Consider the following 16030-nt stretch of genomic DNA (forward strand, 5'->3'; position numbering starts at 1 on the left):
TAGGAAGACTCTCCAGGAAAGTGTGTATAAATAGAATAAAAAGAAACTATCAAAATTTAAAAAGAAATCTATCTACAATGGTAATATAACTAAACATTCAGAATACATAGAATTAGTTCAGTTATAGATTAACTAGCAGAACAAAACATATCAGTTTCTAATCAAGACTGAGTAGTTAAAGATGACCAGCTGAAAGATCATTATATAAAATACATTACATTAAATACAAACATTAAATGTTTGTAGCTCACTGAAGCTTGTTAGGATTTCCTTGCAAGTGATACAAATATTTTCTTCAGCCCTTTGTAACATGCCTAAAATCCTCACAACTTGTAGACCATAGACTCTGGGCAAGTCACTTACCTGCCTCAGTTTCCTTAGCTGTAAAATGGAGGTAAAATAGAACCTACTTCCTAAGGTTGTTGTAAGGATTAAATAAGATGTTTGAAAAGGACTGTGGAGATTTCAAATTGCCAAATAAAAGCTCTTATTTTTCTGGAGTTTGCTGTTTAAACTGAGATCATAGGATATAGAGCTAAAAAAGGATGTTAGAGGTCCATCTAGTCCAACTACTTTAGATGAGGAAACTGTTAAAGCACAGATACAACTTTCCCAAAGTCATAAACTGAAAAGGGTCATGCTGACTAGTTTAAAAGAGGTAAATCAATGGGCACTTGCAGCAGCACATAGCCTGAAACAGCTTTAATCTTAGTTCTGTCAAGTCTAAAGACTCAGCATTTTAGACCCCGTCTGACAAGAAGCTGTCTGAAACTCCCTCCATAGAGCTCTCTGTTTTATGTAAGTGTAAGAAAACAGTTCTTCTTTGAGTTGTCCTTAACTCGGAGTGAGAAAAGTAGGCAGGTTAAGGTAACCTATGCCTAGATACCACAAAGGGAAGTACCACAAAGGGAGATTCTTTGTGAACTGCACCTGCCATAGATGGTTTTCTTTTTGGAGAGACAGCTGGGCATTTGATTTCTGACTTTGCACCAAGGTCAAGTTGTCTCATCAGACATAAATATACTCTATCTATGAGATCTACAAGCAGAAAATTCTGTACTATGAGGCCACTTGTAGGCCGGAATTAAACTTCTGATGAAAGGAAAAATTTTGAACTGATGTAGTTTTAAAATTTGCAATTTAATATCTTATAATGAGGCAATCCCATACAAAGTAACATTAAATTTTTTTTCTTTTTCAGAGGAAAAACAGATTCCATGTATAGAATACATTTTTAAATCTTTAGCATATTTACCTGTTGTTGGGGTGGCACCTGGGGCTGTAGCTGTGATATTAAAGAGTCCATCATATCACCTCCTATTGGAGACGGGGGGTTATCGTCTTCATTTACAGATCGTCTTCGAGCATCTTGATTGCTATCAACAAACATGTTCAGGAATGTCTGTGAATAAATATAAATACACAATTTAAAATGTTTTGAATTTATTTTTAAAATATTAAAAAAACAGGCAACATAGACTTGGTTGGATTATCTAGCCCCCAAACAAAAGCCTTCCTTACATCAAATCTACAACCTACAACGAACACCCTCAGAACCGGTGATGGAAAAGTCAGAATTTAAAAAATAAACATCTTATTAAATAATCACCAAAAACCATATTGTTAACACTGAAGAGAAGGAAATTCAGATTAGAAAAGCTTTTAAGTATATCCTAGTACAATTAGACAAATGTTTTCATGTTATCTTTTTTGCTATGAAATGAAAAAGTTGTTCTGGCAGTTTAAGTATTTAATATTTCAAAACTTTAAAAGCCTAGTCCTGGCCAACAAACATATCCCAGGTTTGCCACTTAACTAGGCTAGTTATCCTTGGGCAGGTCACTTAATGGAGATCTAAGTATTCCCTAGTACACGCTTAACTGAGATCCAGTACACTTTATCTAGGCCTGATTTTCCTCTGTAAAATGGTTAGACTAGATGACAATATATGAACCTATAAGTAATTTAAATAAATTATTTTTTTCTCATTTTTTAAAATGTTGTGGGAATACACAACAGAGGGTTATTGGAACAATAATGTTAAGTAATGATTTCTTACTTTTCTTTCTATCATAGTTGGCCTGACTAGAACCAGAAGATGGGAAAGTTTATATGCTAACAGATCACACAGGGCACAACTTCCAAAACCTGTAACATCTTTTCTGATGACCCATGAAGGATTAGAATTCAAATAGTACAAGAATGAGTTTTGATAACTCTTCCAGTAGAATGTAAGTTTCCTTTATAAGTAAATTAAGTGAACACAGAATAGTATACTTGTCAGATCTATGGGAAAGGGAAAATTTTTAAATCAAGCAAGAGCTAGAAAAAATTACAAAATGTAAAATAAATAATTTTGATTATATTAAATTAAAAAGGTTTTGTACAAACAAAAACAATGCAACCAAAATCAGAAGGGAAGCAACAAACTGGGAAAAAAGTCTTTATAACAAAAAACTCTGACAGAGGTCTAATTACTCAAATATACAAGGAGTTAAATCAATTGTATAAAAAAAAATCAAGCCATTCCCCAATAGATAAATGGACAAGGGACATGAACAGTCAATTTTCAGATAAAGAAATCAAAACTATCAATAAGCACAGGAGAAAGTGTTCTAAATCTCTAATAATTAGAGAAATTTAAATCAAAACAACTCTGAGGTATCACCTCACACCTACCAGATTGGTTAAAATGATAGCAGGTGAGAGTAATAAATGTTGGAGAGGATGTGGCAAAACTGGGACATTAATGCATTGCTGGTGGAGTTGTGAACTGATCCAACCATTCTGGATGGCAATTTGGAACTCTGCCCAAAGAGTGTTAAAAGAATGCCTGCCCTTTAATCCAGCCATACCATTGCTGGGTTTGTACCCCAAAAAGATCATAGATAAAAAGACTTGTACAGAAATATTTATAGTGGCATTCTTTGTGGTGGCAAAAAACTGGAAAATGAGGGGATGCCCTTCAATTGGGGAATGGCTGAACAAATTGTGGTATATGCTGGTGATGGAATACTATTGTGCTCAAAGGAATAACAAACTGGAGGAATTCCATGTGACCTGGAAAGACCTCCAGGAATTGATGCAGAGCGAAAGGAGTAGAGCCAGAAGAACACTGTACACAGAGACTAATACATTGTGGAAAAACAGAGTGTAATGGACTTCTGTACTAGCAGCAATGCAATGACCCAGGACAATTCTGAGGGATTTATGGAAAAGAATGCTACCCACATTCAGAGGAAGAACTACAGGAGTGGAAACGTAGAAGAAAAAACAACTGCTTGAATACATGGGATGATGCAGACATGTTTGGGGATGTAGACCCGAAAAGACCACACCAATGCAACTATCATTAATATGGAAATAGGTCTTGATTGATGATACATGTTAAAACCAGTGGAAATTCGTGTTGGCTATGGGGCGGGGGGGGTGGGTGAAGGGGAAAGTAAAAACATGAATCATGTAACCATGGAAAATTTTTCTAAAAAATAAATTTTTAAAAAAGAAAAAAAAAAAAGAATGTAAGTTTCCTTGATGGTAAGAACTATTTCTTTTCTGTCTTTGTAGCCCCAGTAACTAACACACAGTGATAGAGATTGGCCTGGACTCATGACTTCAAAGGTATGGGGAGCTCCCACATGAGGGAATCCCTTCTACCAAAATGCAGGGTGGTACCTTCTCTGTAATATAAAATCTCTGAACACATTGAAAGTTAATCGAGCTGTCTAATCACAAAGCCAGAAGGTGTTAGAGATACAACTAATCTAGGTCCTCTTCCTGGCTCCAAGGCTAGCCCCCTTTATCCACTAGGCCATGCTACATGCAGTACTACTACAACTAGCAGCACATAGTGAGCACTTATTAAAGGCTTGCTGAACTGAATTAAAGCCACCTATTTAAAATAAATAAAACACCTTCCTGGAATAAATTACCAGGAAGAAAGGTTGAATGCTTTCTAAAGTACTCTAATGAGAAGCACCATTCTTTTCAATGCTATTCCCTCAACAGATGGAAACAAATTAAGGACATACCATTTTTTGTTACCTCATTTTAACAACATAAAGCCATTTCTAAAAGACAAGGAAAAGGACTGCCAGAACACGTAAATAGACCCAAATAACTTTAACAAAATTTCCAGTATTTTTAGCAAGTTTGTTCTTAGAATGAAATCATGAGTAGATGAATTATTTTTTTAATAGGCTTTAAAAAAATTCAATTATTTTCCCCTGCAAAGGAATGTTTAAGAGCAGATTTTAAGTCTCCTCACATATTTAATATGTTGTAATATTTAAGACTATTACCTTTAGTCCAGGTGCTGGATAAAAACCTTCAACTATCTTACTGTTGTCAAAAAGACTGTAGGCTCCATCACGTATTGCCACAACACCCCTACTCCGGCAGTATATATCAATACAATACATGTTCCTAAAAGCCAGCCTGATGTGAGTAGATGACTGAGGCAAAATTGAGAAGCACTGGTAGGCAGTATTAGTCCGTTGTGTCAGGCCTAACATTGGCACTGTTGGGAGCTTATTGATGGCATTTAATGGAGCTTGAGTATCAAAAAGTACCTATAATTAAAAAAACACATTGAGAAAAGCTAAATGATCATCAATATATACAGTGGGCATTCACTACCTTTGGTTTTCATCCTAGGAATTTGAAAACACTGTTTCTATAGCCCTTCAATGCTAACCATCATAATTCCCCTTTAACAAAATCTAAACAGATGATAAGAGCAAAGAAACAGTTGATGCTGTTTTAAGTAAAAAGTTCTTAAACAGAATTCAAGTGCCAAATGTGTGCCTCCAATTATGTCTTCTAAAGAAAATGAAGATGAATAATTCAATATATCAACAATTCTGCATACAATCCCAACTTTAGCTCAACCCGAAAAAGGTACCTGCAATAACTGGACCACATTTGGCGTTTTGTTGAACATCTCCTGGAGCTGATGGAGGATAGTATTATGACAGTTACTGCAACCTGAGTTTGGACCAACAGTTCCCAATGAAATATTAAATTTCTGATGTGAAGAGTTCCACTGAATGCTAATCTAAATAAAAGATAAAAATTTCAGAATCTAAGAACTGTTGATTTAGATCAGCCAAAAGAAAAGCCACAGTAAAGACAAGGAGAAATACAGAAAACCTAAAAATCTATGTGTAGGAGTCATCATTTTCTTATGCCAAGTAAGTTCTCAGGAAAAAACTAAGGAAGACACTAAGATAGGAGAGTTCAAGTTCTTCCCTTTGTAAAGTCAAGAGAGGTGCTAAACCGTTAACAAATTAACTTCTGGGACAACCAAATTTTGCTAAGGAAGAATAACTACAGAGATCAGAATGTACCAAGGACAAATTTTCTGTCAAATGTAATACCTAAAACATTATCCGAGCCTGACCAGTTTCCTTTCTGAACTAAAACAATCTTATCAGTCTTATCCTAAAGCACCAGAGTACTTAAACAAAGGGAATATTTTTATTCTGCATAAGACATGCCCATCCTAATATTAGATTTCCTCAAATATCTTAAAACCTATCTTTTCATATTAGAAAGACTATCAAGTGGGAACATTGAATTTTTATATAAAAATCTCTATCCTTAAGTTTATGTATAAAAAAAAAATTTAAATGATAAAAGAGTGCTCCCTTAGTTAACATGATAGCAACATTTTCATCAACTGCGCAAGATTTCATTGAATCTGCTTAGGGTCAGAACTTTAAAAATAAAACAAACCCAATCATCTCCTAAATTTATAAGCTATATTTATAACCATAAAGTACTCAAATCTTCTCTATAATAGTTACTTTAGAACTAGTTAAGTCTTCTCTACATCCTGAATTAAGAAGGTTACTAATTGATCTGTTTCTATAAAACTGAAAATTGCATTAAGTCAAAAAGCAAACAGAAAGTTCCAGAAATTATAGCTATACGCTAGAAATAGTGTGTATAGTTAACAACATAAAACTAGTTCCTCTGCTTAGTGATTTTAATTTTGTCCCAGGGGAAAGCAGACTTAAAAAACAATGTAGTACAGAAAGAATGCTGGACTTGGGGTCAAGACAGATGTGGACTCAAATCCTGACTCCTAAATTTAACAGTTTTGTGATCTTGGCAGAGATATTCAGTGCCTCTAAGCTCCAGGTACTTTGCAAAATACAGGGATAATAACTGTACTTACCTCCCACAGTTGTCATGAGGATCAAATAAGATAGGCTTTTTTTCTGTGTTTTGTAAACTGTAAAGTCCCATATAATTATTAGCTATACTAATAATTATTATTACTAATTGCTGAGAGGATCTTACAAACTTCTTAAGGAAATATAAAAAAATCTTGCCCAACATGATTCAGTCATGTACTTTACTGATGGCATATTTTAAATTAAAAAGCTAAGGAAAAACATATTTTTGCCACTGTTTAGGCAAAGAAAGTACTTGAAATATAGTACCTTACACTTATTTTATTTTGTTAAATGAATGTTCAAATCACAAAAGGCTGGAGATGGAAGAGATGTCAAAGGCCAAGAAGTTCAACCCCTTCATTTTACAGAATAGGAAATTAAATTCCAAGGAGGTGAAGTCACTTGCCCACAGTCACAAAGGTAGTAGGTTTCAGGTGTCTTTCTTATATTTGTAAATCTCTGACTATAAGAAAAAAACTTCAGATTTTCTAACTTCTGAACTATTAAAAAAAAACCAAAGCTATAAGAACAAGGACTTAATCACTCACTGAGCTTCCCTTGGTGGTTCCATAGCACAAGATAAGTTTTCGATAATTATAGACACGTACTTCTGAGAAAATATTTAGATGTGCCGGTATGTCTAGTGAATAGATAAAAAAGAGAAAAGGAAATAAGACAGACATATACAAAAATAAAAATAAACTAAAAAGAATCGGAAAGAAAAAGTATATTTACCTGGTAGAGAACGTGCAAATTCCAACACACATTCATATAACCGTGCAATACTATTCCAGTCATTAAGGAACATCTCAACAACTTTTCGACCACCAACGGGCTCAGACAATAAATTTTCATATGTCAAGTAAACATGCCTTGTTGGTCCTGAGTTATTAAGAGTAAAAAACTATTGATAATCAGCAATTGAAAGTTGGTAAATTTATTAAAATTCATATAAATCATATGAAATACCTCACCTTGTTCTCTGGTAGAAGTGCTACTAAGTGGACAATTTGCAAACACTAATTCTGCCACCCATGTACGGTTGTTTCTACCTTGCAATCGGAAAGTGCAATCAAGGAGAGCGCGATCTAGAGCCTTTTGGGTTTCTTCACTCGTGCCTTTACATGGGGGTATTCTGATGATGACAAAAATAACAAAGTATACATGTACATCACATTCACACAAAAACAAAATGTGTACATTCTAATAGATAAAAAGAAGCTTCAGTTGCAACAGCATTAAAACTAACTTGTTGCCAAAAAAAAGATGCCAATCCACAGTAGCATCACTTAACCATTCAGCATTAGTAAAATCCTTGATTATGACCATAAATTTTGCAAAGAGACATTAGTTCTGGTCAGTAATCTAATATAGTATAAAAGTCCTAGTCCCATGGAAAGAGACCAATCAAGAAATATTTTCCAATTAGCTCATCTGAAAAAATGTTCAGAGTAATAAATTAGGCAACTAAACTCTAAACTTAATTGTCTAAAATTTGGAGCCCAGGGACGCGTGGCCAAATGGAAAGGCACACTGAATTTAGAAGATGTAGCCTGGCAGCATGGTTCTGCTCATCTGCTGCTGATGGACAACTCCGTTGACCTCTCTGAGTCTGTTTCCACATGTGAAAAATAAGGAGCAGAGCTGAATAGGAGAATAATTATAATTAGATCAAGGGTTCTTAATGAGAGTTTTGTAAACTTTTTTTGTTTTTCTGTATTTTTATCTATTTAAATATTGGTTTCCTTTGTAATCTTATATATTCTTTTGTGCATTTAAAAACATTTTTCTGGGGAGTTCATAAGCTTCATCAAACTCTCAAAGTGGTCCATGACACAAAAAAAGCTAAAAACCCCTGAATCAGTTGATTTTTAAGGTCCCTTTTGGGGTCTATGTTTCTTACTACAACATAAAATACAAGGATTCTATTAGCCTGGTGTCTTGAAATCTCTTCTCTTCGAATCTCTCTCCTTTGAGGTTTTCCTATCTTCATTTTCTCTTCCAACCTGGATAACCATTCCTTTTCATTCTCCTTCATTGGATTTTCATCCAGATCAAGCCCACTAACCATGAGGGTCCTCAAAGACTCAGTCTTAGGACCTCTTCTCTTTATAGACTATCTTGCTTGGTTCATCTATTCCTATGAGTTTAATTGTCATCTTCCCAAGTCTATTCATTAATCCTAATCTAGCTTCTGAGCTATGGTCTTGCATCACCAACTGCCCTTTAGACATCTCAAAATACCTGATAAGACATTTCAAATGCAATATATCTGAAACAGAATTCACTATTTTTGCCTCAATTCCTCCTCTTCCCACCACTTTACCATTATTTGTCTACTATCCTAATACTATCATCCTTTTAGTTACCCAGGTATGAGTGTCACTGAAATGGCTTCAGTGTCATCCTCTCTTGTGCTAACCTCCCATGTATCTAATCAATTGCTAAATCTTGTTTCTACCTTTATAAGGTAGCTCATCTTTTTTTCGTCATTTACATTTCAAGTGTAGATCCACATTCCTTCTTGTCTTGCTAACTATGGCAACAGCCTTCTGATTGGTCTCTCTGCCTTAAGTATCTACTCTAAATTTATCCTCCCCTCACTGACAAATTTATTTTCTTTTTCCTCAGCCCTTACCTTTAATTTTTTTTTCAGTTAATGAATCTATTTTCTCTCCCTCTCATTCTCCTTATTGAAAAAAACAAATGACTCCCCAAAACTTTGTAACAAATAATGCATAGTCAAACAAAAACATGTCCAAATCAGCATGTTCAAAAGAAATACATCACAATATGCATCCTGAATTCATCACTTCTGTGTCAGGAAGTGGATAACATGTTTCATAATGTGTCCTCTGGAATTATGGTTGGTCACTGGGTTGATTAGAGTTCTTCAGTCTTGTTGTGTATCTACAGTATTGTTATGATATAAATTGTTCTCTTAGTTCTGCCCATTTCACATTATTTCATAAGTCTTTCCAGATTTCCTGAATAATACATTAGCTAAATTTGTAAAGAATGGTTTCTTTTAGAAATTAAGCCAATAGCAATAATTTTGAAGGCTTAATCCCAGTTTGTTAACAGCTACTAAATATAGAATTGAAAATTATGCACAAATCATATTAAGACAATTGCTTCCATGTATTCTTTACTTCTAGTTTCTTTTCTAATAGAAAGCTGCATCTAAAAAACAAATGTTTCTAACATTGTTTTATTTGAGAACAAAATTTTAAACAAAATTCTGGAAATTAAAGTGCCGTACAAATATTTCCTAAATCTGGGTTATTATAAGGAACTAGAATTCTTTCTTGAGGTCATTAAGTGGAGGCCAGATAAGGATATTATAGAGTTCTTGGTCAGGTACAAGATGTTGGACTAGATGGCTTTTAATGTTTATTCTAACTGACATCTTGTGATCCTTAGATTTTTACAAAGGACTACAAAGTGAAATTCACATTATCTTTTCCTCTATACTTTCTCCTCCTGACTTTACTACTTCTTATGTTGGTGATGAATGTCTTTTGGTATAAATTTTTGACTCTTCCCCTCTTTCTTTCCTTTCCTAACATAAAAAGTTATCAAGTTATCAAGTCTATAGCATAGCCATCACCCTAGGTTAGGCTCTCATTTCTACTCACATAACTATACAATGCATTAATCCCTGACAGTTCCTCCAATTTCCCTCCCACAATTCCTCATACATTTTCAGAATACAAAAACCTTAAGATGCCTGTTATCATCACTGCTATTTAGCACAGTGCTAGAAATGCTAGCTAAATCAATAAGACAAAGAAAAAGGCAACTTAAAAACAAAACAAAATGGGCATCTAAATGGCACGTGGACAGAGCCATTACAGTTGGATTGTGGAAGAACTAAACTCTGATTCTGATTCAAACAGCTACTAGCTATGTGACCCTAGGAAAATCATTTATCCTATCTGTTCTAGTTTCTTAATCTGTAAAATGGGAATAATAATACTACCTCCTATGACTGAATGGAATGAGAGGTGTATAAAGTCTTTTGCAAACCTTAAAGCACTTTAATAATGATAATAGCTAACATTTCTAAAGAGAACTGGAAGAAAAAACATAAGCAAAGAAGAAGTAAAATTATCACTTTTTGGAAGACATGACTTGGAGAACCCAGGGAGAAAACTAAAATATATATTTTTTAAACCCTTACCTTCCGTCTTGGAATCAATACTCTATATTGGTTCCAAGCCAGCAGAGTGGTACGGGTTAGACAATGGGAGTTAAGTGACTTGCCCAGGGTCATATGGCTGAGAAGTGTCTGAGGCCATATTTGAACCTAGGACCTCCCGTCTTTAGGCCTAATCTCAATCCACTAAGCTACCCAGATGCCCCCAGAAAACTAAAATATTAACTGAAATAATGTCAATAAAGTTGCAGAATATAGAATAAGCAAATAATTCCTATATATAACAACCAAAATCCAGCAAGAAGAGATCAAAAGAGAAATTCAATTTAAAATAACAGAAACTACAAAATGTTTGGGAATGTTTATACTGAGATACAACCAGAGACTATCACTCTTAACTATAAAACACTCTTTAGAGATATGAAGACAGATCTAAAAATTAGAGAAATATCAAATACTCATGGGTAAGATGAACTAAATGTAATAAAATATGACAATACCACCTAAATTATTTATTCAATGCTGTTTCAAATTCACAAATGAATATTTTAAAGATCTAGAAAAAAACAACAACTAGATTCATATTAAAAAATAAAAGGTCTAGAATCTCAAAGAGAATAATGAAAAAAGTATAAAGGGATTCCAACTGTAATAGAGTAAAGAAGCACAACAGCAGTGTTTGATAAACTCAAAGACTGGAGTTAATAGGGGAAGTTTTCAACATCTGACAAAACTGCTGGAAAAACAGATAGTTGCCTGCAGAAACTAGACCAACATCTAAAATCACAAGAGCAGTTAGGAGTTCAGTGAATAGGGAACCAGGCCTAGAGACAGGAGGTACTGGGTTGAAATATGGCCTCAGATACCTCTTAGTTCTGTGACCCGAGGCAAGTCACTTAACCCCAATTGCCTAGTCCTTCCCACTCTTCTGCCTTGGAACCAATATTCAGTATAAATTCTAAGACAGAAGGTAAGGGATTAAAAAAAAAAAAAAAACAATCCACATACCAAGGGATGAATCCAAGCTATCAGCAAATGAAAGCAACTTTGAGGTTCCATCTCATCTATCAGATTGGCAAGGGTGAGAAAAGAAGAAAATTATAAACACTGGACGAATTGCAGGAAAATAACTCTACCAGTAACTCACTGATAGAACTGTGAACAGGTACCAACCATTCTATGGAAAGCCATTTGCAACTATGTCTAGAAAGTTACCAAACTGAGCATATCCTTTGATCCAGATATATCACTAGTAGGCCACTACTCCAAAGAGTTCAAAGAAAGAAGAAAAGAACCTATATGTATAGAATATCTCTAGAAATTCTTTTCAATGTAACCAAAAATTGGAAACTAAAGAGTATCAGGAATCCTCCTATTGGATAAAAACTAAAAAAAATTGTGGTATACAAGTGTAATCAAATGTTATTCTGCCATAAGAAAAAATAAAATGGATCACTCCAGAGGGAACTGGGATGAGTTCAATAAACTGATGCAGAGGGAAGTAAGCAGAAAAACTTAAAACAATGCCTTTTAGAGAAAAACAACTTTGAAAGACTTTAGAAATATGATTAACACAATGTTATACTGAGTCTAAGAGTGAAGATGAAACACCCCATTCACTTTTTGAGAGAGGAAAAATGAAAAAAATACAGAGACAAATATTTTAGGTCATCGCTAACAAAGGAATTTGTTTTGCTTTACCATACATCTATGCACTTAGGGCTTTTTCTTTTTAATTACTTGGTCAATGTAGGTGGTAGTAGATGGGTCAGACTAGTTTTGTATCTAGAATCTGAAGAACATTATATATAGTAATTGGAGTTATTGATTTAAATCAATGCTTATTGACTTAAAATAATAATCTTTTTTATTTAAAGAAAAAAAAAACCTTTAAAGGCTCTCTATTGCCTACCAAGTGGAGATCAAACTACTCAGTTTGGCATTCAAGGCCCTCCAATTTGGTACTACCTCATACCTTTCCAGCCCCAATTCATACCATGAAACATTTCTAGGTGATCCATAACCTGGCCAAACAGTTATTCTCTGTATACATACTGCCCTTCCCAGTTTCTGGGCTTTTGTTCATTCTGTAACAATTGCTTTTTTAATTTTAAATTTAATTAAAAAAATTTTTCCCATGGTTACATGATTCATGTTCTCTCCTTCCCCTCTTCTCTCCCTGCTTCCGGAGTTGATAAGCAATGCCACTGGGTTATTATACATGTATTATCACTCAAAACATATTTCCACATTATTCATTTTTGTAATAATCTTTAAAACCCCAAACCACATACCCATATAAACAAGTGATAAGTCATATGTTTTTCTTCTACATTTCTACCCTCAGGGTTCTTTCCTCTAGCTGTGGATAGCATCCTTTCTCATAAGTCTTTCAGAATTGTCCTGGATCATTGCATTGTTATTAGTAGCAAAGTCAATTATATTTGATCATCCCACATTTCAGTTACTGTGTATAATGTTCTCCAGATTCTGCTTATGCCATTCTGCATCAGTTCATGTAGGTCTTTCCAATTCTTAAAAGAAATCATCCAGATCATCATTCCTTACAGCACAGTAGTATTATATCACCATCATATAACATAATTTGTTCAGTCAGTCATTCCCCAATCGAGGAACATTCCCTCATTTTCCAATTTTTTGCCACCTCAAAAAGCACAGCTATAAATATTTTTATACAAACGGATCCTTTCCCATTTTTTTTATCTCTTTGGGATACAAACCTAGTAGTGGTATTGCTGGATCAAAGGGCAGGCATTCTTTTAAAGCCCTTTGGGCATAATTCCAAATTGCCTTCCAGAATGGTTGGATCAATTCACAACTCCACCAGCAATGCATTAGTATCTCAATTTTGCCACATCCCCTCCAACATTTATTATTTTCCTTTACTGTCATATTGGCCAATCTGCTAGATGTGAGGTGGTACCTCAGGGTTGTCTTGATTTGCATTTCTCTAATCAGGAGGGATTTAGAACATTTTTTTCATATGATTATTGATGGTTTTGATTTCTTCATCTGAAAACTGCCTATTCATATCCCTTGACCATTTGTCAACTGAGGAGTGATTTGATTTCTTATAAATCACTTAATTCTTTTGTAATGACTGCTTTTTGACATGCCCTTTCTTACTCTTCTCCATTTCCTCAACATTTCCTACTAGCTAATAACCACCTATTTCAAAAAGTCAGGAAGTTTTCAATAACTTGCCACCTGCTGCTCTCTATAAACCACTTGTACTCACAGACTTAAGCCTGGCAAGGACCTCAGAAAGCACTAACTTCAAACTTCACAAATCTGAAAACTGCAGCAAAGCATTAAAAAGGAGTCTACACTTGGATATTCTGAGAAGGTCAGATAGGAATTTGTGAGGTGGAGATGAGTCAAGAGAATGTGAATAAAGCTAAGTCTCCTTGCCTTAATCTTTCTCAGGCATATTTACTATAAAATTTTCTTGGGGATGACAGTAGAAGCAGCACACAAGTTCAAAAATTGTAAACCCAAAATCTCTAGCAATGAACTTATTAAATATCAAGTATCTGCCAACCTTTGTGCTAGGAGGTGAGAACACAAAGACAGAAATCAAACAGTCTCTGCCCTCGAGGAGGTTACAGTCAAAAAGGGAAGACAATCTGTATATGTGTATGTATATATAGAAAATAATCACAGAGTAATTTTTTGAGACAGGTACTATTTTCAGGGGGAAGTAAAGAGGGAAGAGGTAATCAGGAAAGATCTCACATAGAAGTAGCATCTGAGCTGAGCTCCAGAAAAACCCTATGGAATTTGAGGGGAAAAAGACATATACTCCAACCACAAGGGATTGATGTAAAGTTCGGAGATGGAGGGTTTTGTATGAAGGACAATGCAAAAGCTAATCTGACTGAACTGCAGAGGGTGTGAAAGGAGAGTAATGTGAAATAAAGCTACAAAAATAGATTGAAGCCAGAGCGTGAAAGGCTTTAAATGCCAAAATATGAGATGAAACTATATTTGGTCCAAGAGGTAACAGGGAACGACTAGAATTTACTAAGCAGAAGAAACAACATGGTCAGACCTAAGTTTTAGGTATATCAATTTGGAAACTCTGTGAAGAGGCAAGTGACACAGCTAAGAAGTATTACCAATAGTCCAGGCAAGTAGTGATGAAGAAATGAACTAGGAGGGTGGCTCTTTGAGTGGGTAAAGGGATACTAAGGCAGTAGTTGGTAGGAGGAATATAAAAGACAATATTTTGCAAATAGAGGGAGAGTGAAGAATCAAGGATGATTTCAAGCTTGAGAACTTAGGTAACTGGAAGGTTATTAGTATCTTGGATAGAAATAGGAATGCTTAGAAGAGATAGGTTTTTGGGGGAGAAGATGAAGTCTGTTTTAGACATAATAAGTTTCAGAAATGTCCAACAGGAAAACAGAAGACTGGCGATTAGGGGAGAGGCTAGGGGAAGGACTTATAGACCTGAGAGTCATTTGCCTAAAGATGATCACTGATAACTGAAACCATGGATGATAATATCACTGAGAGTTTAGAGAAGGGGTCAGAAAATCAGGGCAAACTCACAGCAGTTAAGGGTTAACATATGTGACCAAGGAATGAAGGCTGGTGAGGACAGGTAGGAAGAGAGCCAAGAGAAAGCATTGCTGCAAAAACCTAGAGAGGAAAACTAGAGGAGAAGCTGATCAACAGTGTCACATACTACAGCACTCAAGATAGATGAGGACTGAGAGCATCAAATTAAGTCATTTATGAAAACACCAGTGACTCCAGAAAGAGCATTTTCAGGGGACTTTTGAGGTCAGAAGTCAGATTACAATTAGCTAAGAAGTGAGAGTAAATAAAAGCAAAAAGTATAGATGGTTTTATTTGGGGGAGGGGGAGAGATGCCTCCTTCATTAATGGTTGGATAAAAGAATTTAGGAACTCTTAATCATGAAATGATGAGATAAAGGGTGTGATCATGTTCACATGTAGCTAAGGTAAAAGTAATGAGTTGATCATATAACCATAAGATGACCAAGGAAGCCAGCATATCTAAGGCAGTGATGGCAAACTTTTAAAAAAGCATGTGCCCAAACTGCACCCTCAAACTGCCTATGAGCCCCCTGCATTACCCCAGACAGGCAAGGGAGGAAGTGCTCACACTCGGCTACTGGGCAGAGGGGCAGGGCATGGGAAAAATGTCCTCAGGCACTGTGGAGAGGGGGAGGGGATCAGACCCATCTACCACCCAGAGGTACAGGGGCCATGGGTTTGCCAACATGAATCTAAGGCAATGTCCAAATCTATGTTGTCCAGAGCCGAAAACTTGATCCCACACTTTTCAAACTAGAGGATCAGCTTGGAAGCTATAGCAACACAAATAATGGGCATAAAGTCACTATATAATGAATATTATATATTGAACAATTAGTTTTACTTCTTAATATACCAGGAGGAGATAGGAACTGGATATGTGGTTTAACTAGTACAGGAAACTCCCCAGTGTAGGGACTTCCTCTACTGATGCTGGTCAGCATGTGCCCTGACGCTTTGTTTTAAGAGAGTAGACTGGAACCCTGAGAGGTTAAAGGATTTGCCCAGGATCAGTGGGGGGCTGATTATAATATAATATAATATAATATAATATAATATAATATAATATAATATAATATAATATAATATAATATAATATAAT

The 16030-nt window shown here is 35.2% G+C and overlaps 1 protein-coding gene across 1 annotated transcript in view; it reads right to left on the minus strand.

Annotated features, from left to right (window-relative positions):
- Window positions 1-16030, minus strand: part of MED14 (mediator complex subunit 14) — an 81460-nt gene that overhangs the window by 22616 nt on the left and 42814 nt on the right. Inside the window, exons 17-22 of the mRNA XM_044670170.1 lie at window positions 7157-7317; window positions 6918-7064; window positions 6731-6822; window positions 4904-5056; window positions 4302-4571; window positions 1256-1402 (exon numbers count right to left, since the gene is read on the minus strand). Of these exons, the coding sequence (XP_044526105.1) occupies window positions 1256-1402; window positions 4302-4571; window positions 4904-5056; window positions 6731-6822; window positions 6918-7064; window positions 7157-7317 (970 nt within the window). The remainder of the gene's footprint in view (window positions 1-1255; window positions 1403-4301; window positions 4572-4903; window positions 5057-6730; window positions 6823-6917; window positions 7065-7156; window positions 7318-16030) is intronic.

The sequence above is a fragment of the Gracilinanus agilis genome, chromosome 3 (genome assembly GCF_016433145.1).
Source record: "Gracilinanus agilis isolate LMUSP501 chromosome 3, AgileGrace, whole genome shotgun sequence".
NCBI classification, from domain to species: domain Eukaryota; kingdom Metazoa; phylum Chordata; class Mammalia; order Didelphimorphia; family Didelphidae; genus Gracilinanus; species Gracilinanus agilis.